This window comes from Bufo gargarizans, chromosome 5, assembly GCF_014858855.1.
Source record: "Bufo gargarizans isolate SCDJY-AF-19 chromosome 5, ASM1485885v1, whole genome shotgun sequence".
In the NCBI taxonomy this organism is placed as follows: Eukaryota; Metazoa; Chordata; class Amphibia; order Anura; family Bufonidae; genus Bufo; species Bufo gargarizans.
Window position 1 is genome coordinate 2022890 of NC_058084.1, and position 23529 is coordinate 2046418.

The following is a 23529-nucleotide window of genomic DNA, read 5'->3' on the forward strand; positions in this document are numbered from 1 at the left end:
TCAGCGTCCTCCTCATCAGCTGTCACTCCTATACTCTCCACTCCCCAGCGTCCTCCTCATCAGCTGTCACTCCTATACTCTCAACTCCCCAGCGTCCTCCTCATCAGCTGTCACCCTATACTCTCCACTCCCAGCGTCCTCCTCATCAGCTGTCACTCCTATACTCTCACTCCCCAGCGTCCTCCTCATCAGCTGTCACTCCTATACTCTCACTCCCCAGCGTCCTCCTCATCAGCTGTCACCCCTATACTCTCCACTCCCCAGCGTCCTCCTCATCAGCTGTCACCCCTATACTCTCCACTCCCCAGCGTCCTCCTCATCAGCTGTCACTCCAATACTCTCCACTCCCCAGCGTCCTCCTCATCAGCTGTCACCCCTATACTCTCCACTCCCCAGCGTCCTCCTCATCAGCTGTCACCCCTATACTCTCCACTCCCGAGCGTCCTCCTCATCAGCTGTCACTCCTATACTCTCCACTCCCCAGCGTCCTCCTCATCAGCTGTCACCCCTATACTCTCCACTCCTCAGCGTCCCCCTCATCAGCTGTCACCCCTATACTCTCCACTCCTCAGCGTCCTCCTCATTAGCTGTCACCTCTATACTCTCCACTCCCCAGCGTCCTCCTCATCAGCTGTCACCCCTATACTCTCCACTCCCCAGCGTCCTCCTCATCAGCTGTTACCCCTATACTCTCCACTATACTCTCCACTCCTCAGCGTCCTCCTCATCAGCTGTCACCCCTATACTCTCCACTCCCGAGCATCCTCCTCATCAGCTGTCACCCCTATACTCTCCACTCCCGAGCGTCCTCCTCATCAGCTGTCACTCCTATACTCTCCACTCCCCAGCGTCCTCCTCATCAGCTGTCACTCCTATACTCTCCACTCCCCAGCGTCCACCTCATCAGCTGTCACTCCTATACTCTCCACTCCCGAGCGTCCTCCTCATCAGCTGTCACCCCTATACTCTCCACTCCCCAGCGTCCTCCTCATCAGCTGTCACTCCTATACTCTCCACTCCCCAGCGTCCTCCTCATCAGCTGTCACCCCTATACTCTCCACTCCCGAGCGTCCTCCTCATCAGCTGTCAGCCCTATACTCTCCACTCCCCAACGTCCTCCTCATCAGCTGTCACCCCTATACTCTCTACTCCCCAGCGTCCTCGTCATCAGCTGTCACCCCTATACTCTCCACCCCCAGCGTCCTCCTCATCAGCTGTCACTCCTATACTCTCCACTCCCGAGCGTCCTCCTCATCAGCTGTCACTCCTATACTCTCCACTCCCCAGCGTCCTCCTCATCAGCTGTCACCCCTATACTCTCCACTCCCCAGCGTCCTCCTCATCAGCTGTCACCCCTATACTCTCCACTCCCCAGCGTCCTCGTCATCAGCTGTCACCCCTATACTCTCCACTCCCCAGCGTCCTCCTCATCAGCTGTCACCCCTATACTCTCCACTCCCCAGCGTCCTCCTCATCAGCTGTCACCCCTATACTCTCCACTCCCGAGCGTCCTCCTCATCAGCTGTCACCCCTATACTCTCCACTCCCGAGCGTCCTCCTCATCAGCTGTCACCCCTATACTCTCCACTCCCCAGCGTCCTCGTCATCAGCTGTACCCCTATACTCTCCACTCCCCAGCGTCCTCCTCATCAGCTGTCACTCCTATACTCTCCACTCCCGAGCGTCCTCCTCATCAGCTGTCACCCCTATACTCTCCACACCCCAGCGTCCTCCTCATCAGCTGTCACCCCTATACTCTCCACTCTCCAGCGTCCTCCTCATCAGCTGTCACTCCTATACTCTCCACTCCCCAGCGTCCTCGTCATCAGCTGTCACCCCTATACTCTCCACTCCCCAGCGTCCTCCTCATCAGCTGTCACTCCTATACTCTCCACTCCCCTGCGTCCTCCTCATCAGCTGTCACTCCTCTGATGCTTCGGCCAGTCTGTTATAATGCTCACATGATGATATAGTATAGTGCAGTATAGACTGGTAATGTAGTGCTGTATAGTACAGTATAGACTGGTAATGTAGTTTTGAGAAAGGACACAGCTCCCTGAGAAAGGACACAGCCCCCTGAGAAAGGACACAGCCCCCTGAGAAAGGACACGCCCTCTGAACTGGCCGTTTATTGGAGGAACAAGTAGTGAGCTCTCTGGATCCATCTGAGGTGCAGGGCTGGTTCTAGCTTTATTAGAAAGTAATTGTCAAGTTCTGTTGACTTGAGATTTTTTTGCACCAATCATGGAAAACCCCTTTAACTTTTAGGCGTCCACTTCTTTCTCTTGTAGAAATCCAAGCTGTCTCGGATTCCAAGGCCGCCCCCAGTTCAGGCAAAGGTAAAAAATCAGGAGCTGGATGGTTAAATGTTGCGTTCTTGGCCTGTGACACCCCAGTGTGCGCCTCATGAGCTGTGAGGACACACCAGACCCCAAAATTCATACAGACCCCAGGATCAGACTCCAAGTTCACGTGGCACCAGAAACCCCCACCTCTGAACCCTGCAGACCTCACCTACCAACCTAGTAAAAGAAGGTCCCCTCCCCCAACATACAGTACAGACCAAAAGTTTGGACACAGCTTCTCATTCACAGAGTTTTCTTTATTTTCATGACTATGACAATTGTAGATTCGCACTGAAGGCATCAAAACTATGAATTATCACATGTGGAATTATATACATAACAAAAAAGTGTGAAACAACTGAAAATATGTCATATTCTAGGTGCTTCACAGTAGCCACCTTTTGCTTTGATTACTGCTTTGCACACTCTTGGCATTCTCTTGATGAGCTTCCAGAGGTAGTCACCTGAAATGGTCTTCACTTCACAGGTGTGCCCTGTCAGGTTTAATAAGTGGGATTTCTTGCCTTATAAATGGGGTTGGGACCATCAGTTGCGTTGTGGAGAAGTCAGGTGGACACACAGCTGATAGTCCTACTGAATAGACTGTTAGAATTTGTATTATGGCAAGAAAAAAGCAGCTAAGTAAAGAAAAACGAGTGGCCATCATTACTGTAAGAAATGAAGGTCAGTCAGTCCGAAAAATTGGGAAAACTTTGAAAGTGTCCCCAAGTGCAGTCACAAAAACCATCAAGCGCTACAAAGAAACTGGCTGACATGCGGACCGCCCCGGGAAAGGAAGACCAAGAGTCACCTCTGCTGCGGAGGATAAGTCCATCCGAGTCACCAGCCTCAGAAATCGCAGGTTAACAGCAGCTCAGATTAGAGACCAGGTCAATGCCACCCAGAGTTCTAGCAGCAGACACATCTCTAGAACAACTGTTAGGAGGAGACTGTGTGAATCAGGCCTTCATGGTAGAAGATCTGCTGGGAAACCACTGCTAAGGACAGGCAACAAGCAGAAGAGACTTGTTTGGGCTAAAGAACACAAGGAATGGACATTAGACCAGTGGAAATCTGTGCTTTGGTCTGATGAGTCCAAATTGGAGATCTTTGGTTCCAACCACCGTGTCTTTGTGCGACGCAGAAAAGGTGACCGGATGGACTCTACATGCCTGGTTCCCACCGTGAAGCATGGAGGAGGAGGTGTGATGGTGTGGGGGGGGGCTTTGCTGGTGACACTGTTGGGGATTCATTCAAAATTGAAGGCATACTGAACCAGCATGGCTACCACAGCATCTTGCAGCGGCATGCTATTCCATCCGGCTTGTGTTTAGTTGGACCATCATTTATTTTTCAACAGGACAATGACCCCAAACTCCTCCAGGCTGTGTAAGGGCTATTTGACCATGAAGGAGAGTGATGGGGTGCTGCGCCAGATGACCTGGCCTCCACAGTCACCGGACCTGAACCCAATCGAGATGGTTTGGGGTGAGCTGGACCGCAGAGTGAAGGCAAAAGGGCCAACAAGTGCTAAGCATCTCTGGGAACTCCTTCAAGACTGTTGGAAGACCATTTCAGGTGACTACCTCTGGAAGCTCATCAAGAGAATGCCAAGAGTGTGCAAAGCAGTAATCAAAGCAAAAGGCGGCTACTTTGAAGAACCTAGAATATGACATATTTTCAGTTGTTTCACACTTTTTTGTTATGTATATAATTCCACGTGTGATAATTCATAGTTTTGATGCCTTCAGTGCGAATATACAATTGTCATAGTCATGAAAATAAAGAAAACTCTTTGAATGAGAAGATGTGTCCAAACTTTTGGTCTGTACTGTACATACCTGCACGATCCCCCGATTTGCCGGTGATACATGTCGGGAGGCGGGGTGGGCGCCTGTATGTGTTTATAGAGCAGTAGTAAGCAGTTCGCATATTAGAAGAGATAGTGTTAGAAGCTAGCAGGTCAAATAGAAACGAGATGTAGCACTGGCCGATTACAGATACAAATATATATACAGTATTTTTCGCTTTATAAGACGCACTTTTCCCCCAAAAAGTGGGAAAAAATTGCCCTGCTTCTTATAAAGCAAATACTTCAATATTCCATTATGGAAGCGCTCATTAGTCCCGGAGGAACGGGAAGTGGTGAAGGCTCTGTACTCACCGCTTCCTGGTCCACGGCTGTGAGGGCACAGCCGCAGCAAGAAGAAGACAGAGCGCTTTGGAGGTGAGGAGCAGCGGCATCCAGGAGCAGGAGAGGTAAGTGTTATTTTTATTTTATTTGATCTGTGCCATGGGGGGTTAATAAATGGCACTGGGGGCTCATAATGGGGGCTAATAAATGGCACTGGGTGCTCATAATGGGGGCTAATAAATGGCACTGGGGGCTCATAATGGGGGCTAATAAATGGCACTGGGGCTCATAATGGGGGCTAATGAATGGCACTGGGGCTCATAATGGGGGCTAATAAATGGCACTGGGGGCTCATAATGGGGGCTAATAAATGGCACTGGGGCTCATAATGGGGGCTAATAAATGACACTGGGGGCTTATAATGGGGGCTAATAAGTGACACTGGGGCTCATAATGGGGGCTAATAAATGACACTGGGGGCTCATAATGGGGGCTAATAAATGGCACTGGGGGCTCATAATGGGGGCTAATAAATGGCACTGGGGATCATAATGGGGCTAATAAATGGCACTGGGGCTTATAATGGGGGCTAATAAATGGCACTGGGGCTTATAATGGGGGCTAATGAATGGCACTGGGGGATCATAATGGGGGCTAATAAATGGCACTGGGGCTCATAATGGGGGCTAATGAATGGCACTGGGGATCATTATGGGGGCTAATGAATGGCACTGGGGGCTCATAATTGGGACTAATAAATGTCACTGGGGGCTCATAATGGGGGCTAATAAATGGCACCGGGGGCTCATAATGGGGGCTAATGAAAGGCACTGGGGCTCATAATGGGGGCTAATAAATGGCACTGGGGCTCATAATGGGGGCTAATGAATGGCACTGGGGGCTCATAATGGGGGCTGATAAATGGCACTGGGGGCTCATAATGGGGGCTGATAAATGGCACTGGGGGCTCATAATGGGGGCTAATGAATGGTACTGGGGCTCATAATGGGGGCTAATAAATGACACTGGGGCTCATAATGGGGACTAATAAATGACACTGGGGCTCATAATGGGGACTAATAAATGACACTGGGGCTCATAATGAGGGCTAATAAATGGCACTGGGGCTCATAATGGGGACTAATAAATGACACTGGGGCTCATAATGGGGACTAATAAATGACACTGGGGCTCATAATGGGGGCTAATAAATGACACTGGGGGCTCATAATGGGGGCTAATAAATGACACTGGGGGCTCATAATGGGGGCTAATAAATGACACTGGGGGCTCATAATGGGGCCTAATAAATGACACTGGGGCTCATAATGGGGGCTAATAAATGGCACTGGGGGCTCATAATGGGGACTAATAAATGACACTGGGGGCTCATAATGGGGGCTAATAAATGGCACTGGGGGCTCATAATGGGGACTAATAAATGACACTGGGGCTCATAATGGGGGCTAATAAATGACACTGGGGCTCATAATGGGGGCTAATAAATGACACTGGGGGCTCATAATGGGGGCTAATAAATGACACTGGGGGCTCATAATGGGGGCTAATAAATGACACTGGGGGCTCATAATGGGGGCTAATAAATGACACTGGGGCTCATAATGGGGGCTAATAAATGACACTGGGGGCTCATAATGGGGGCTAATAAATGGCACTGGGGGCTCATAATGGGGGCTAATAAATGACACTGGGGCTCATAATGGGGACTAATAAATGGCACTGGGGGCTCATAATGGGGGCTGATAAATGGCACTGGGGGCTCATAATGGGGACTAATAAATGGCACTGGGGCTTATAATGGGGGCTAATAAATGGCACTGGGGCTCATAATGGGGGCTAATAAATGACACTGGGGCTCATAATGGGGGCTAATAAATGACACTGGGGCTCATAATGGGGGCTAATAAATGACACTGGGGCTCATAATGGGGGCTAATAAATGACACTGGGGCTCATAATGAGGGCTGATAAATGGCACTGGGGGCTCATAATGGGGGCTAATAAATGGCACTGGGGCTCATAATGGGGGCTAATAAATGGCACTGGGGGCTCATAATGAGGGCTGATAAATGGCACTGGGGGCTCATAATGGGGGCTAATAAATGACACTGGGGGCTCATAATGGGGGCTAATAAATGGCACTGGGGGCTCATAATGGGGGCTAATAAATGGCACTGGGGATCATAATGGGGCTAATAAATGGCACTGGGGCTTATAATGGGGGCTAATAAGTGGCACTGGGGATCATAATGGGGCTAATAAATGACACTGGGGGCTCATAATGGGGGCTAATAAATGGCACTGGGGGCTCATAATGGGGGCTAATAAATGGCACTGGGGATCATAATGGGGCTAATAAATGGCACTGGGGCTTATAATGGGGGCTAATAAATGGCACTGGGGCTTATAATGGGGGCTAATGAATGGCACTGGGGGATCATAATGGGGGCTAATAAATGGCACTGGGGCTCATAATGGGGGCTAATAAATGGCACTGGGGCTGATAAATGACATGGGGGCTCATAATGGAGGCTCATAGATGGTATGGGGGTCATAGTGGGGGCTGGAAAGGCCCGCCAGAGGAGAGAGGCCGGAGAGTCCCGCCGGAGGAGAGAGGCCTGCCGGAGGAGAGAGGCTGGATAGGCCCGCCGGAGGAGAGAGGCCAGAGAGTCCCGCCGGAGGAGAGAGGGCAGAGAGGCCTGCCGGAGGAGAGAGGCCATAGGACAGGTAATGTCAGCAGGAAGCTAAGTCCGCGGAGCACCATGCAGGTTTGTGGTCATCGCTCTCTGGCAGCGGAGCGGTAAGGATCTTGCTCCTGGATTACCACCATCATCATTTACTCATCGGATTTTCTGTTTTCCAGGAGCCCGCCATCTCGATGCAGCTTCCTCCATCACCTCCTCGACTGCCTCCCCCGGCAGACGTTGTAGACAGGCCGCCTGCTGCTTCTTCAGCATCCTCCCAGAAAGACGAGCTGCGTGTGAGGAGCCCGGAGGGCCCACAGATCCCACCATTCATCCTGCAGTTCCAGGATCAGAGCTGGTTCTCCCTGGTTCTCCCTGAAGCCGAGGTGACTGAGCTCCATCTGTAATGAGACATCCTGTAACTGCACTGTACATCCTGCGCACAGACGGCGGAGCCCTGATATATGCATGAAGTATGTGCAGTGTATGGGATAGGTGTGTGCAGTGTATGGGATAGGTGTGCAGTGTACGGGATAGGTGTGTGCAGTGTATGGGATGGGTGTGTGCAGTGTACGGGATAGGTGTGTGCAGTGTATAAGATATGTATGTGATATGTGTGCAGTGTGTGTGCAATGTGATGTGTGTGATAGGTGTGTGTAGTACATGTGGTATACGTGTGCAGTGTGATGTGTGTGCAGTGTATGGGATAGGTGTGTGCAGTGTATGGGATAGGTGTGTGCAGTGTATGGGATAGGTGTGTGCAGTGTATGGGATAGGTGTGTGCAGTGTATGGGATAGGTGTGTGCAGTGTATGGGATAGGTGTGTGCAGTGTATGGGATAGGTGTGTGCAGTGTATGGGATAGGTGTGTGCAGTGTACGGGATAGGTGTGTGCAGTGTATGGGATAGGTGTGTACAGTGTATGGGATAGGCATGTGCAGTGTGATGTGTGTGCGGTACATGTGATAGGTGTGTGCAGTGTATGGGATAGGTGTGTACAGTGTATGGGATAGGCATGTGCAGTGTGATGTGTGTGCGGTACATGTGATAGGTGCGTGCAGTGTATGGGATAGGTGTGTACAGTGTATGGGATAGGCATGTGCAGTGTGATGTGTGTGCGGTACATGTGATAGGTGCGTGCAGTGTATGGGATAGGTGTGTGCAGTGTATGGGATAGGCATGTGCAGTGTGATGTGTGTGCGGTACATGTGATAGGTGTGTGCAGTGTATGGGATAGGCATGTGCAGTGTGATGTGTGTGCGGTACATGTGATAGGTGTGTGCAGTGTACGGGATAGGTGTGTACAGTGTATGGGATAGGCATGTGCAGTGTGATGTGTGTGCGGTACATGTGATAGGTGTGTGCAGTGTATGGGATAGGTGTGTACAGTGTATGGGATAGGCATGTGCAGTGTGATGTGTGTGCAGTGTATGGGATAGGTGTGTGCAGTGTACAGGATAGGTGTGTGCAGTGTATGGGATAGGCATGTGCAGTGTGATGTGTGTGCGGTACATGTGATAGGTGTGTACAGTGTATGGGATAGGCATGTGCAGTGTGATGTGTGTGCAGTGTATGGGATAGGTGTGTGCAGTGTATGGGATAGGCATGTGCAGTGTGATGTGTGTGCGGTACATGTGATAGGTGTGTGCAGTGTACGGGATAGGTGTGTACAGTGTATGAGATAGGCATGTGCAGTGTGATGTGTGTGCGGTACATGTGATAGGTGTGTGCAGTGTATGGGATAGGTGTGTACAGTGTATGGGATAGGCATGTGCAGTGTGATGTGTGTGCAGTGTATGGGATAGGTGTGTGCAGTGTACGGGATAGGTGTGTGCAGTGTATGGGATAGGCATGTGCAGTGTGATGTGTGTGCAGTGTATGGGATAGGTGTGTGCAGTGTACGGGATAGGTGTGTACAGTGTACGGGATAAGTGTGTGCAGTGTATGGGATAGGTGTGTACAGTGTATGGGATAGGTGTGTGCAGTGTATGGGATAGGTGTGTACAGTGTATGGGATAGGTGTGTGCAGTGTACGGGATAGGTGTGTACAGTGTACGGGATAGGTGTGTACAGTGTATGGGATAGGCATGTGCAGTGTGATGTGTGTGCGGTACATGTGATAGGTGTGTGCAGTGTATGGGATAGGTGTGTACAGTGTATGGGATAGGCATGTGCAGTGTGATGTGTGTGCAGTGTATGGGATAGGTGTGTGCAGTGTACGGGATAGGTGTGTGCAGTGTATGGGATAGGCATGTGCAGTGTGATGTGTGTGCAGTGTATGGGATAGGTGTGTGCAGTGTATGGGATAGGTGTGTGCAGTGTACGGGATAGGTGTGTACAGTGTACGGGATAAGTGTGTGCAGTGTATGGGATAGGTGTGTGCAGTGTATGGGATAGGTGTGTGCAGTGTACGGGATAGGTGTGTACAGTGTACGGGATAGGTGTGTACAGTGTATGGGATAGGCATGTGCAGTGTGATATGTGTGCGGTACATGTGATAGGTGTGTGCAGTGTATGGGATAGGTGTGTGCAGTGTATGGGATAGGTGTGTGCAGTGTACGGGATAGGTGTGTGCAGTGTACGGGATGGGTGTGTGCAGTGTATGGGATAGGTGTGTGCAGTGTACGGGATAGGTGCGTACAGTGTACGGGATAGGTGTGTGCAGTGTACGGGATAGGTGTGTGCAGTGTACGGGATAGGTGTGTGCAGTGTATGGGATAGGCATGTGCAGTGTGATGTGTGTGCGGTACATGTGATAGGTGTGTGCAGTGTATGGGATAGGTGCGTGCAGTGTATGGGATATATGCATTTCTCGTAAAAATGATCGCCGTTCCAGCTCCTGCAATCTCTGAGTGATGGTTTCTTTATTCCCAGTAGTGGAAACATCAATGACCTAAATCTTCACATATCCAGTTACAATCAACGCGTTTCGAACAACTAAATGTTCTTCCTCGTGACTGGCGTGCCACCTGCACCGCTCCACTTCCTTATGAACGCTGTGATTCACCGGCCCCCGGTTGCTGGGGGGGTAAGTTCCAGTGTAGATGATGGAGTGGGTGACTGTAGGTAGAGCAGCGTCTGTACCAGAATCCAGTGACACCACTGATGTTGTACTGGCCAAGTATCAGCAGGAAGTTCTGACTTTGGGTTTAATCCTTGTCCCGTCCACTGACTTCCATATGTTCTCCACCCTGATTGCAGGGGCGTACATAGAAATCATGGCCCCCCTCCACCAAGTATTAAACATTGAGTGTCAGCAGTCAGTTTCTGCTCCCGCTGTGCACGTGGCCCCCAGAACACGTGGCCACCAGAACAGCAGCTCGGTTAGGGTTAGGGTTAAGTCAAAAATATCAAAAGGTCCATCCATCGCATGATGCAACGCTTCAGCATTAAAAACGCCTTTGTGAAGCGGTCAAAGGTATTTTTTGCTGTCGAAACGTTGCTTCATGTGATGGATGGACCTTTTGATATTTTGACTTGCCGCTGCGATACTGTGGTCGTATTTCTTGGATGTGTATATACAGTATATATGTAGAAGCTCTGATTGTCATATTATATAGTACAATCCACAAAGTGCACTGAGGGGCAGAGAACCCCCTTAGAAGCATATGTCTATGGGGGAGATGTTCTCTGCCTGTACTGACAGTACTCGGCCAATGCTAGGTACTATAGATGTATATACCACCCGGAGACCACAGTGTACAGCTCCCTACACAGTGCAGACTGGTCACTGCTGCCCCAGGCCTGTAGCCTCCCCTACTTACTGAGGTCGAGGAGACCGGCACCGACCGTGTCCAGCAGTGTGCAGCCTGCCTCAGGTCAGACAGGTAAGTATGACCGGCGCCCGCCCTGGTGCCCGCAAACACCGGCCAATCAGCAGCTGCCTCTTTGTGCTGCTGACTTGCGCTGATTGGCCGGTGTGAAAGCTAGAAGACACCCGCTGGCTGGCGGGAGACTCAAGGTCAAGCAGTGCGGCAGCATGAGCAGGATAATACAAGACACGGGGGGATGGGCGGCCGCCGATCAAAGTCAAGTGCCGCTGGCCTGCGCCGCCCACTGTACTAGTCTACTGCTGGCTAAAATAAACAGAGGGGGCGGGGCCTTCCGTGCGCTCCGGGCCCCCCTGAGCTGCGGGCCCCATAGCGACGGCGTGGTCTGCCTATATTGGCGGTACACCACTGCTTGATTGATATTAATTTGTAAGAAATTTTACGGTAAAAAACCATTTTTCTGAGGTGGAAAGAAACTCGGACACAAAGGACCCCCCTTTACCACAAAATAAGGACAATGACGTGCACTCAGGTCTGTCAGAGAACAAACGTCGTGACATTCAACGAGCTGCAGTCGGATCCTGACGATGGACATCCTTCAAGAGGTGATGGAGAGAGAACTGTCCTTTATTAATGGACATAAGGACAGCATGGGTAGGTGTAGTAATTTAAGTAAACAGCATAGGATAGCCCCAGAGAACAGACACCCACAGTATTGTGCGTAAACGGCTGAGGAAGCCGGAGCGCCGCTGGTCCTTGACAGAACGCCAAATGATGGATATTGTTATGGACTCCTCCACATACAAAAGGTTAGAACCGAATCCCATTGAATTGTACAGAAAAGAATATCGTGACATTATACGCAGAGGCAGAGATTTGGGTTATTTCTCACATATAGAATACTCCTATTTGGATGTGGAGACGCCCATCACACCTATCATCCATGCCCTACCAAAGATGAACCCACCACCGCTCCGCCCAATAGGGTCAGGGATTGGCTCACTGACCGAAAGATTAGGTCAGTGTCTAGACTCCATCGTGCAACCTTTAGTAAAACCAACCCCGGGTTATATAAAGGACACTGGAGATGTATTAGGAAGCGTCTTTGATAAAACATGGCGTCCTAATTACTGTTGGCTCGCTGCGGACGTTGTGAGGCTTTACCCTTCGATTCCACATCACATTGCGCTCCTGGCACTGGAATCCCATCTACATGAATACAGTCATCATGACGATGAATATATAGAATATATACTGGAGGTAACACATTTCTGTTTTAATGATCTGTATTACTTACAAGTACGGGGAGTTTCTATGGGGGCAAAATGTCCCCATCCCTAGTAAACATCACCATGTCTTACTGGGAGGAGCACTATATCTTCAGTGCAGACAGTCCTCATTTGGCGGACATTGAGGGGTATGGCCGGTACACCGACGACCTGCTCATGGTCTGGGCTGGCGATGTATCTGCCATACCCTCATTTCAAGTCTCTCTTAATGATAACCCCTATGGTATCCGCTTTGTGTGTTCACACGGTGCGTTACTATTGACTTCCTGGACCTAAACTTAACAGGCATAAAAGGTGAGGTGGTCAAACAAAACATACCGCAAACCAACAACGGGTAACACAATTCTCAGGGCAGACAGCCACCACCCGATACATGCGATAAAGGCCGTACCTGTTGGCGAATGTATTCGCGCAAGACGTAATTGCAGTGATGATACATTGTTTCAAAGTGAGGGCAAAGTCAGCACTGCACGTCTTTTATCCAGGTGTTACCCGATGTGGAGGATTCAGCGGGCACAGGGAATAGCAAAGAAGAAAGTACGTAGGGATCTGTGATTCGGAAATAATCTATCCAAGAACAGATCTAAAAACAAACAACTGCCAACTCTGGTTCTTACAGACAGTAATCCGTTCCATCAGATCCAAGAATCTAGGTTCTTACAGACAGTAATCCGTTCCATCAGATCCAAGAATCTAGGTTCTTACAGACAGTAATCCGTTCCATCAGATCCAAGAATCTAGGTTCTTACAGACAGTAATCCGTTCCATCAGATCCAAGAATCTAGGTTCTTACAGACAGTAATCCGTTCCATCAGATCCAAGAATCTAGGTTCTTACAGACAGTAATCTGTTCCATCAGATCCAAGAATCTAGGTTCTTACAGACAGTAATCCGTTCCATCAGATCCAAGAATCTAGGTTCTTACAGACAGTAATCAGTTCCATCAGATCCAAGAATCTATCTCAAAGTGCATTTCTTTGTTGTTGGGGGATCAAATGTTATACAAACTGTTGAGGGCTGGACAAAGGGTGGTCTCAAGAATGCCCTCCGTCTCCCTCTCTTTTCACCTCCGTCTCTTACGACTTCTCCGTCTCCCTCTCTTTTCACCTCCGTCTCTTACGACTTCTCCGTCTCCCTCTCTTTTCACCTCCGTCTCTTGGGACTTCCCCATCTCTCTCTCTCTTTTCACCTTCGTCTCTTGCGACTTCCTTTCTCCCTCTCTTTTCACCTCCGTCTCTTACGACTTCCCAGTCTCCCTCTCTTTTCACCTCCCTCTCTTGCGACTTCCCCGTCTCCCTCTCTTTTCACCTCCGTCTCTTGCGACTTCTCCGTCTCCCTCTCTTTTCACCTCCGTCTCTTACGACTTCTCCGTCTCCCTCTCTTTTCACCTCCGTCTCCCTCTCTTTTCACCTCCGTCTCTTGGGACTTCCCCATCTCTCTCTCTTTTCACCTTCGTCTCTTGCGACTTCCCTTCTCCCTCTCTTTTCACCTCCGTCTCTTACGACTTCCCTGTCTCCCTCTCTTTTCACCTCCGTCTCTTACGACTTCCCAGTCTCCCTCTCTTTTCACCTCCGTCTCTTACGACTTCCCAGTCTCCCTCTCTTTTCACCTCCCTCTCTTGCGACTTCCCCGTCTCCCTCTCTTTTCACCTCCCTCTCTTGTGACTTCCCCGTCTCCCTCTCTTTTCACCTCCGTCTCTTACGACTTCCCAGTCTCCCTCTCTTTTCACCTCCGTCTCTTACGACTTCCCGTCTCCCTCTCTTTTCACCTCCGTCTCTTGCGACTTCCCCGTCTCCCTCTCTTTTCACCTCCCTCTCTTGCGACTTCCCCGTCTCCCTCTCTTTTCACCTCCGTCTCTTACGACTTCTCCGTCTCCTCTCTTTTCACCTCCGTCTCTTACGACTTCCCCATCTCCCTCTCTTTTCACCTCCGTCTCTTACGACTTCCCCGTCTCCCACTCTTTTCACCTCCGTCTCTTACTACTTCCCCGTATCCCTCTCTTTTCACCTCCGTCTCTTACGACTTCCCCGTCTCCCTCTCTTTTCACCTCCGTCTCTTACGACTTCTCCGTCTCCCTCTCTTTCACCTCCGTCTCTTACGACTTCCCCCGTCTCCCTCTCTTTTCACCTCCGTCTCTTACGACTTCCCCGTCTCCCTCTCTTTTCACCTCCGTCTCTTACGACTTCCCCGTCTCCCTCTCTTTTCACCTCCGTCTCTTACGACTTCCCCGTCTCCCTCTCTTTTCACCTCCGTCTCTTGCGACTTCCCCGTCTCCCTCTCTTTCACCTCCCTCTCTTGCGACTTCCCCGTCTCCCTCTCTTTTCACCTCCCTCTCTTGCGACTTCCCCGTCTCCCTCTCTTTTCACCTCCGTCTCTTACGACTTCTCCGTCTCCCACTCTTTTCACCTCCGTCTCTTACGACTTCTCCGTCTCCCACTCTTTTCACCTCCGTCTCTTACGACTTCCCCGTCTCCCTCTCTTTTCACCCTCCGTCTCTTGCGACTTCCCCGTCTCCCACTCTTTTCACCTCCGTCTCTTGCGACTTCCCCGTCTCCCACTCTTTTCACCTCCGTCTCTTGCGACTTCCCCGTCTCCCACTCTTGTCACCTCCGTCTCTTGCGACTTCCCCGTCTCCCACTCTGTTCACCTCCGTCTCTTACGACTTCTCCGTCTCCCTCTCTTTTCACCTCCGTCTCTTGGGACTTCCCCGTCTCTCTCTCTTTTCACCTTCGTCTCTTACGACTTCCCCGTCTCCCTCTCTTTTCACCTCCGTCTCTTGCGACTTCCCCGTCTCCCACTCTTTTCACCTCCGTCTCTTGCGACTTCCCCGTCTCCCACTCTTTTCACCTCCGTCTCTTGCGACTTCCCCGTCTCCCACTCTTTTCACCTCCGTCTCTTACGACTTCTCCGTCTCCCTCTCTTTTCACCTCCGTCTCTTGGGACTTCCCCGTCTCTCTCTCTTTTCACCTTCGTCTCTTACGACTTCCCCGTCTCCCTCTCTTTTCACCTCCGTCTCTTACGACTTCCCCGTCTCCCACTCTTTTCACCTCCGTCTCTTACTACTTCCCCGTCTCCCTCTCTTTTCACCTCCGTCTCTTACGACTTCCCCGTCTCCCTCTCTTTTCACCTCCGTCTCTTGCGACTTCTCCGTCTCTCTCTCTTTTCACCTCCGTCTCTTACGACTTCCCCGTCTCCCACTATTTTCACCTCCGTCTCTTACTACTTCCCCGTCTCCCTCTCTTTTCACCTCCGTCTCTTGCGACTTCCCCGTCTCCCACTCTTTTCACCTCCGTCTCTTACGACTTCTCCGTCTCCCTCTCTTTTCACCTCCGTCTCTTACGACTTCCCCGTATCCCTCTCTTTTCACCTCCGTCTCTTACTACTTCCCCGTCTCCCTCTCTTTTCACCTCCGTCTCTTACAACTTCCCCGTCTCCCTCTCTTTTCACCTAAATCAAAATGTAAACAGACCTGGCTGAGATACCCCGAATTCCCACGATGCGGCAGCGATCCGTGCAGCGCCTGCGGCTATGTCGTTCCGAGACTCTGCTGACAACCATTTTCCTATCAGGTCGTATAGTAAGTGCAGCTCCCCGGGTGGTTTATGTGATGGAGTGCGCGGAGTGCAGTCTCCTGTATGTGGGCTGTACAATTCGGAAATTTTAATCCAGATTATTGGAGCATTTGAACTATATCGCAAATAGCGCGTATGGGAATATTTAAAATGCCGCCAAACATTTTATTGCCTCACACAATAGAAGCCTGCACACCTTTTCTGCTTATGCAATAGAACGGGTTTAACCCTACAAAGAGAAGCCTTCTGGACATTAAGGAAAGCATTCACGTGTTTAGGTTGGAGCCATGCATCCTAGGTTTGTCTTTATCTGCCCGTATACATGATGCTGATTTGCAGTAGATCCAGGTTCTGCGTTTTTTCTCTGGTTCAGTATATGAACATGCGTTGACGCGGTGCCTGTGAAGATATTTCCTAATCCAAGCAGAACCACATCGTGTTTTTTTAATATGTACTAGACTTTTTTGTATTAGAAGTAAAAACAGACGCTGTCCTACCTACAATCACCCATCCATCATCTACACCTGAACTTAACCCCCCCCCCCCCAGTAATCGGGGGATGGTGAATCACAACGTTCAAAGTGGAGCATTGCAGGTGGCACGCCAGTCATGAGGAAGAACATTTATTTGTTCGAAACGCGTTGATTGTAACTGGATATGTGAAAATTTGTGCCATTGATGTTGTATTATCCACTACTGGAAATAAATAAACCATCACTCAGAGATTGCAGGAGCTGGAATTTCTATATCTTTACAACTATTGAGGTCTTACCTACAGTACAGACCAAAAGTTTAGACACACCTTCTCATTTAAAGAGTTTTCTTTATTTTCCTGACTATGACAATTGTAGATTCACACTGAAGGCATCAAAACTATGAATTATCACATGTGGAATTATATACATAACAAAAAAGTGTGAAACAACTGAAAATATGTCATATTCTAGGTTCTTCAAAGTAGCCACCTTTTGCTTTGATTACTGCTTTGCACACTCTTGGCATTCTCTTGATGAGCTTCACGAGGTAGTCACCTGAAATGGTCTTCCCTTCACAGGTGTGCCCTGTCAGGTGTAATAAGTGGGATTTCTTGCCTTATAAATGGGGTTGGGACCATCAGTTGCGTTGTGGAGAAGTCAGGTGGATGCACAGCTGATAGTCCTACTGAATAGACTGTTAGAATTTGTATTATGGCAAGAAAAAAGCAGCTAAGTAAAGAAAAACGAGTGGCCATCATTACTTTAAGAAATGAAGGTCAGTCAGTCCGAAAAATTGGGAAAACTTTGAAAGTGTCCCCAAGTGCAGTCACAAAAACCATCAAGCGCTACAAAGAAACTGGCTCACATGCCACCCAGAGTTCTAGCAGCAGACACATCTCTAGAACAACTGTTAGGAGGAGACTGTGTGAATCAGGCCTTCATGGTAGAAGATCTGCTAGGAGACCACTGCTAAGGACAGGCAACAAGCAGAAGAGACTTGTTTGGGCTAAAGAACACAAGGAATGGACATTAGACCAGTGGAAATCTGTGCTTTGGTCTGATGAGTCCAAATTTGAGATCTTTGGTTCCAACCACCGTGTCTTTGTGCGACGCAGAAAAGGTGACCGGATGGACTCTACATGCCTGGTTCCCACCGTGAAGCATGGAGGAGGAGGTGTGATGGTGTGGGGGGGCTTTGCTGGTGACACTGTTGGGGATTTATTCAAAATTGAAGGCATACTGAACCAGCAGGGCTACCACAGCATCTTGCAGCGGCATGCTATTCCATCCGGTTTGCGTTTAGTTGGACCATCATTTATTTTTCAACAGGACAGTGACCCCAAACACACCTCCAGGCAGTGTAAGGGCTATTTGACCATGAAGGAGAGTGATGGGGTGCTGCGCCAGATGACCTGGCCTCCACAGTCACTGGACCTGAACCCAATCGAGATGGTTTGGGGTGAGCTGGACCGCAGAGTGAAGGCAAAAGGGCCAACAAGTGCTAAGCATCTCTGGGAACTCCTTCAAGACTGTTGGAAGACCATTTCAGGTGACTACCTCTTGAAGCTCATCAAGAGAATGCCAAGAGTGTGCAAAGCAGTAATCAAAGCAAAAGGTGGCTACTGTGAAGAACCTAGAATATGACATATTTTCAGTTGTTTCACACTTTTTTGTTATGTATATAATTCCACATGTGATAATTCCTAGTTTTGATGCCTTCAGTGTGAATCTACAATTTTCATAGTCATGAAAATAAAGAAAACTCTTTGAATGAGAAGAAGGTGCGTCCAAACTTTTGGTCTGTACTGTATATCTCCGTGCACCAATGCTGAATTGCTTGGATCCTTAAAGCGGGTGAGCTGAATTTTCCCATTATTTATATGCATTTCTCGGTTCTTGTGGCAGGCACAATATTCAGAGTTTCAGCCCCGCCTCCTGCACGCATTTCTCCAGGCTGGACAGCCAATGAGAAGTCAGCTTCTATGCGCGCTCCAAACTCTGTACCAACAAGGACACCTGAAAAACCTAGAACTCGTTTTCCGAACCCTCAGAGACGCCATCAACGGAGCAGACCTGATGGTAACCAAGAGAGTCCAACCTCATCCTTCACTGTGGTCCTCCCCAGTCCTTCATCATAATCCTCCCTAATCCTCCCAACACTGTAACCCTTCCTAATCCTCCCCAGTCCTTCATTGTAATCCTCCCTGATCCTTCCCTGTGATCCTCCCTAATCCTTCACTGTGATCCTCCCTGATCCTTCCCTGTGATCCTCCCTAATCCTTCACTGTGATCCTCCCTAATCCTTCACTGTGATCCTCCCTAATCCTTCACTGTGATCCTCCCTAATCCTTCACTGTGATCCTCCCTAATCCTTCACTGTGATCCTCCCTAATCCTTCACTGTGATCCTTCCTAATCCTTCACTGTGATCCTCCCTAATCCTTCACTGTGATCCTCCCTAATCCTTCACTGTGATCCTCCCTAATCCTTCACTGTGATCCTCCCTAATCCTTCACTGTGATCCTCCCTAATCCTTCACTGTGATCCTCCCTAATCCTTCACTGTGATCCTCCCTAATCCTTCACTGTGATCCTCCCTAATCCTTCACTGTGATCCTCCCTAATCCTTCATTGTGATCCTCCCTAATCCTTCATTGTGATCCTCCCTAATCCTTCACTGTGATCCTCCCTAATCCTTCATAATCCTCCTTAAAGGGGTTGTCCGGGTTCAGAGCTGAACCCGGACATACCCTTATTTTCACCCCGGCAGCCCTCCTGAGCCTGGCATCGGAGCATCTCATGCTCCGATGCGCTCCAGTGCCCTGCGCTAGATCGCGCAGGGCACAGGCTCTTGTGTTTTCAATAACACACTGCCGGGCGGTAACTTCCGCCCAGCAGTGTGTTCGGTGACGTCACCGGCTCTGAGGGGCGGACTTTAGCTCTGCCCTAGCCGTTTTACTGGCTAGGGCAGAGCCAAATCCCGCCCATCAGTGCCGGTGACGTCACCGGGCTGCCTGTCAGCCCCATAGAGAGCCGGGTATGTCACCGGAACTCAGAAAAATGCCTCTGCCCTGCGCGGTTTAGCGCAGGGCAAAGGAGAGCATCGGAGCATGAACTGCTCCGATGCTCATGTCAGGGGGGCTGCCTGGGTGAAAATGGAGGGCTGTCCAGGTTCAGCTCTGAACCTGGACAACCCCTTTAATCTTTCATCGTCATCCTCCCTAATCCTTCACTGTGATCCTCCCTAATCCTTCATTGTGATCCTCCCTAATCCTTCACTGTGATCCTCCCTAATCCTTCACTGTGATCCTCCCTAATCCTTCATTGTGATCCTCCCTAATCCTTCACTGTGATCCTCCCTAATCCTTCACTGTGATCCTCCCTAATCCTCCTCAATCCTTCATATTCCTCCTCAATCCTTTACTGTGATCCTCCCTAATCCTTCACTGTGATCCTCCCTAATCCTTCACTGTGATCCTCCCTAATCCTTCACTGTGATCCTCCCTAATCCTTCACTGTGATCCTCCCTAATCCTTCACTGTGATCCTCCCTAGTCCTTCACTGTGATCCTCCCTAATACTTCACTGTGATCCTCCCTAATCCTTCACTGTGATCCTCCCTAATCCTTCACTGTGATCCTCCCTAATCCTTCATTGTTATCCTCCCTAATCCTTCACTGTGATCCTCCCTAATCCTTCATAATCCTCCTTAATCTTTCACTGTGATCCTCCCTAATCCTTCACTGTGATCCTCCCTAATCCTTCACTGTGATCCTCCCTAATCCTTCACTGTGATCCTCCCTAATCCTCACTGGGATCCTCCCTAATCCTTCACTGTGATCCTCCCTAATCCTTCATTGTGATCCTCCCTAATCCTTCACTGTGATCCTCCCTAATCCTTCACTGTGATCCTCCCTAATCCTTCATTGTGATCCTCCCTAATCCTTCATTGTGATCCTCCCTAATCCTTCACTGTGATCCTCCCTAATCCTTCATAATCCTCCTTAAAGGGGTTGTCCGGGTTCAGAGCTGAACCCGGACATACCCTTATTTTCACCCCGGCAGCCCTCCTGAGCCTGGCATCGGAGCATCTCATGCTCCGATGCGCTCCAGTGCCCTGCGCTAGATCGCGCAGGGCACAGGCTCTTGTGTTTTCAATAACACACTGCCGGGCGGTAACTTCCGCCCAGCAGTGTGTTCGGTGACGTCACCGGCTCTGAGGGGCGGACTTTAGCTCTGCCCTAGCCGTTTTACTGGCTAGGGCAGAGCCAAATCCCGCCCATCAGTGCCGGTGACGTCACCGGGCTGCCTGTCAGCCCCATAGAGAGCCGGGTATGTCACCGGAACTCAGAAAAATGCCTTTGCCCTGCGCGGTTTAGCACAGGGCAAAGGAGAGCATCGGAGCATGAACTGCTCCGATGCTCATGTCAGGGGGGCTGCCTGGGTGAAAATGGAGGGCTGTCCAGGTTCAGCTCTGAACCTGGACAACCCCTTTAATCTTTCATCGTCATCCTCCCTAATCCTTCACTGTGATCCTCCCTAATCCTTCATTGTGATCCTCCCTAATCCTTCACTGTGATCCTCCCTAATCCTTCACTGTGATCCTCCCTAATCCTTCACTGTGATCCTCCCTAATCCTTCATTGTGATCCTCCCTAATCCTTCACTGTGATCCTCCCTAATCCTCCTCAATCCTTCATATTCCTCCTCAATCCTTTACTGTGATCCTCCCTAATCCTTCACTGTGATCCTCCCTAATCCTTCACTGTGATCCTCCCTAATCCTTCATAATCCTCCTCAATCCTTCATGTTCCTCCTCAATCCTTTACTGTGATCCTCCCTAATCCTTCACTGTGATCCTCCCTAATCCTTCACTGTGATCCTCCCTAGTCCTTCACTGTGATCCTCCCTAATACTTCACTGTGATCCTCCCTAATCCTTCACTGTGATCCTCCCTAATCCTTCACTGTGATCCTCCCTAATCCTTCATTGTTATCCTCCCTAATCCTTCACTGTGATCCTCCCTAATCCTTCATAATCCTCCTCAATTTCACTGTGATCCTCCCTAATCCTTCACTGTGATCCTCCCTAATCCTTCACTGTGATCCTCCCTAATCCTTCACTGGGATCCTCCCTAATCCTTCACTGTGATCCTCCCTAATCCTTCACTGTGATCCTCCCTAATCCTTCACTGTGATCCTCCCTAATCCTTCACTGTGATCCTCCCTAATCCTTCACTGTGATCCTCCCTAATCCTTCACTGTGATCCTCCCTAATCCTTCATTGTGATCCTCCCTAATCCTTCACTGTGATCCTCCCTAATCCTTCATAATCCTCCTTAAAGGGGTTGTCCGGGTTCAGAGCTGAACCCGGACATACCCTTATTTTCACCCCGGCAGCCCTCCTGAGCCTGGCATCGGAGCATCTCATGCTCCGATGCGCTCCAGTGCCCTGCGCTAGATCGCGCAGGGCACAGGCTCTTGTGTTTTCAATAACACACTGCCGGGCGGTAACTTCCGCCCAGCAGTGTGTTCGGTGACGTCACCGGCTCTGAGGGGCGGACTTTAGCTCTGCCCTAGCCGTTTTACTGGCTAGGGCAGAGCCAAATCCCGCCCATCAGTGCCGGTGACGTCACCGGGCTGCCTGTCAGCCCCATAGAGAGCCGGGTATGTCACCGGAACTCAGAAAAATGCCTTTGCCCTGCGCGGTTTAGCACAGGGCAAAGGAGAGCATCGGAGCATGAACTGCTCCGATGCTCATGTCAGGGGGGCTGCCTGGGTGAAAATGGAGGGATGTCCAGGTTCAGCTCTGAACCTGGACAACCCCTTTAATCTTTCATCGTCATCCTCCCTAATCCTTCACTGTGATCCTCCCTAATCCTTCATTGTGATCCTCCCTAATCCTTCACTGTGATCCTCCCTAATCCTTCACTGTGATCCTCCCTAATCCTTCATTGTGATCCTCCCTAATCCTTCACTGTGATCCTCCCTAATCCTCCTCAATCCTTCATATTCCTCCTCAATCCTTTACTGTGATCCTCCCTAATCCTTCACTGTGATCCTCCCTAATCCTTCACTGTGATCCTCCCTAATCCTTCATAATCCTCCTCAATCCTTCATATTCCTCCTCAATCCTTTACTGTGATCCTCCCTAATCCTTCACTGTGATCCTCCCTAATCCTTCACTGTGATCCTCCCTAATCCTTCACTGTGATCCTCCCTAATCCTTCACTGTGATCCTCCCTAGTCCTTCACTGTGATCCTCCCTAATCCTTCACTGTGATCCTCCCTAATCCTTCACTGTGATCCTCCCTAATCCTTCACTGTGATCCTCCCTAATCCTTCATTGTGATCCTCCCTAATCCTTCACTGTGATCCTCCCTAATCCTTCATAATCCTCCTCAATTTCACTGTGATCCTCCCTAATCCTTCACTGTGATCCTCCCTAATCCTTCACTGTGATCCTCCCTAATCCTTCACTGTGATCCTCCCTAATCCTTCACTGTGATCCTCCCTAATACTTCACTGTGATCCTCCCTAATCCTTCACTGTGATCCTCCCTAATCCTTCACTGTGATCCTCCCTAATCCTTCACTGTGATCCTCCCTAATCCTTCATTGTGATCCTCCCTAATCCTTCACTGTGATCCTCCCTAATCCTTCACTGTGATCCTCCCTAATCCTTCATTGTGATCCTCCCTAATCCTTCATTGTGATCCTCCCTAATCCTTCACTGTGATCCTCCCTAATCCTTCATAATCCTCCTTAAAGGGGTTGTCCGGGTTCAGAGCTGAACCCGGACATACCCTTATTTTCACCCCGGCAGCCCTCCTGAGCCTGGCATCGGAGCATCTCATGCTCCGATGCGCTCCAGTGCCCTGCGCTAGATCGCGCAGGGCACAGGCTCTTGTGTTTTCAATAACACACTGCCGGGCGGTAACTTCCGCCCAGCAGTGTGTTCGGTGACGTCACCGGCTCTGAGGGGCGGACTTTAGCTCTGCCCTAGCCGTTTTACTGGCTAGGGCAGAGCCAAATCCCGCCCATCAGTGCCGGTGACGTCACCGGGCTGCCTGTCAGCCCCATAGAGAGCCGGGTATGTCACCGGAACTCAGAAAAATGCCTTTGCCCTGCGCGGTTTAGCACAGGGCAAAGGAGAGCATCGGAGCATGAACTGCTCCGATGCTCATGTCAGGGGGGCTGCCTGGGTGAAAATGGAGGGCTGTCCAGGTTCAGCTCTGAACCTGG

The 23529-nt window shown here is 50.0% G+C and overlaps 1 protein-coding gene across 1 annotated transcript in view; it reads left to right on the forward strand.

Moving 5' to 3' along the window:
* LOC122939459 overlaps positions 1-23529 on the forward strand; it is a 94453-nt gene that overhangs the window by 17905 nt on the left and 53019 nt on the right. Inside the window, exons 3-5 of the mRNA XM_044295532.1 lie at positions 2292-2339; positions 7364-7570; positions 18196-18369. Coding sequence (XP_044151467.1) covers positions 2292-2339; positions 7364-7570; positions 18196-18369 — 429 coding nt within the window. The remainder of the gene's footprint in view (positions 1-2291; positions 2340-7363; positions 7571-18195; positions 18370-23529) is intronic.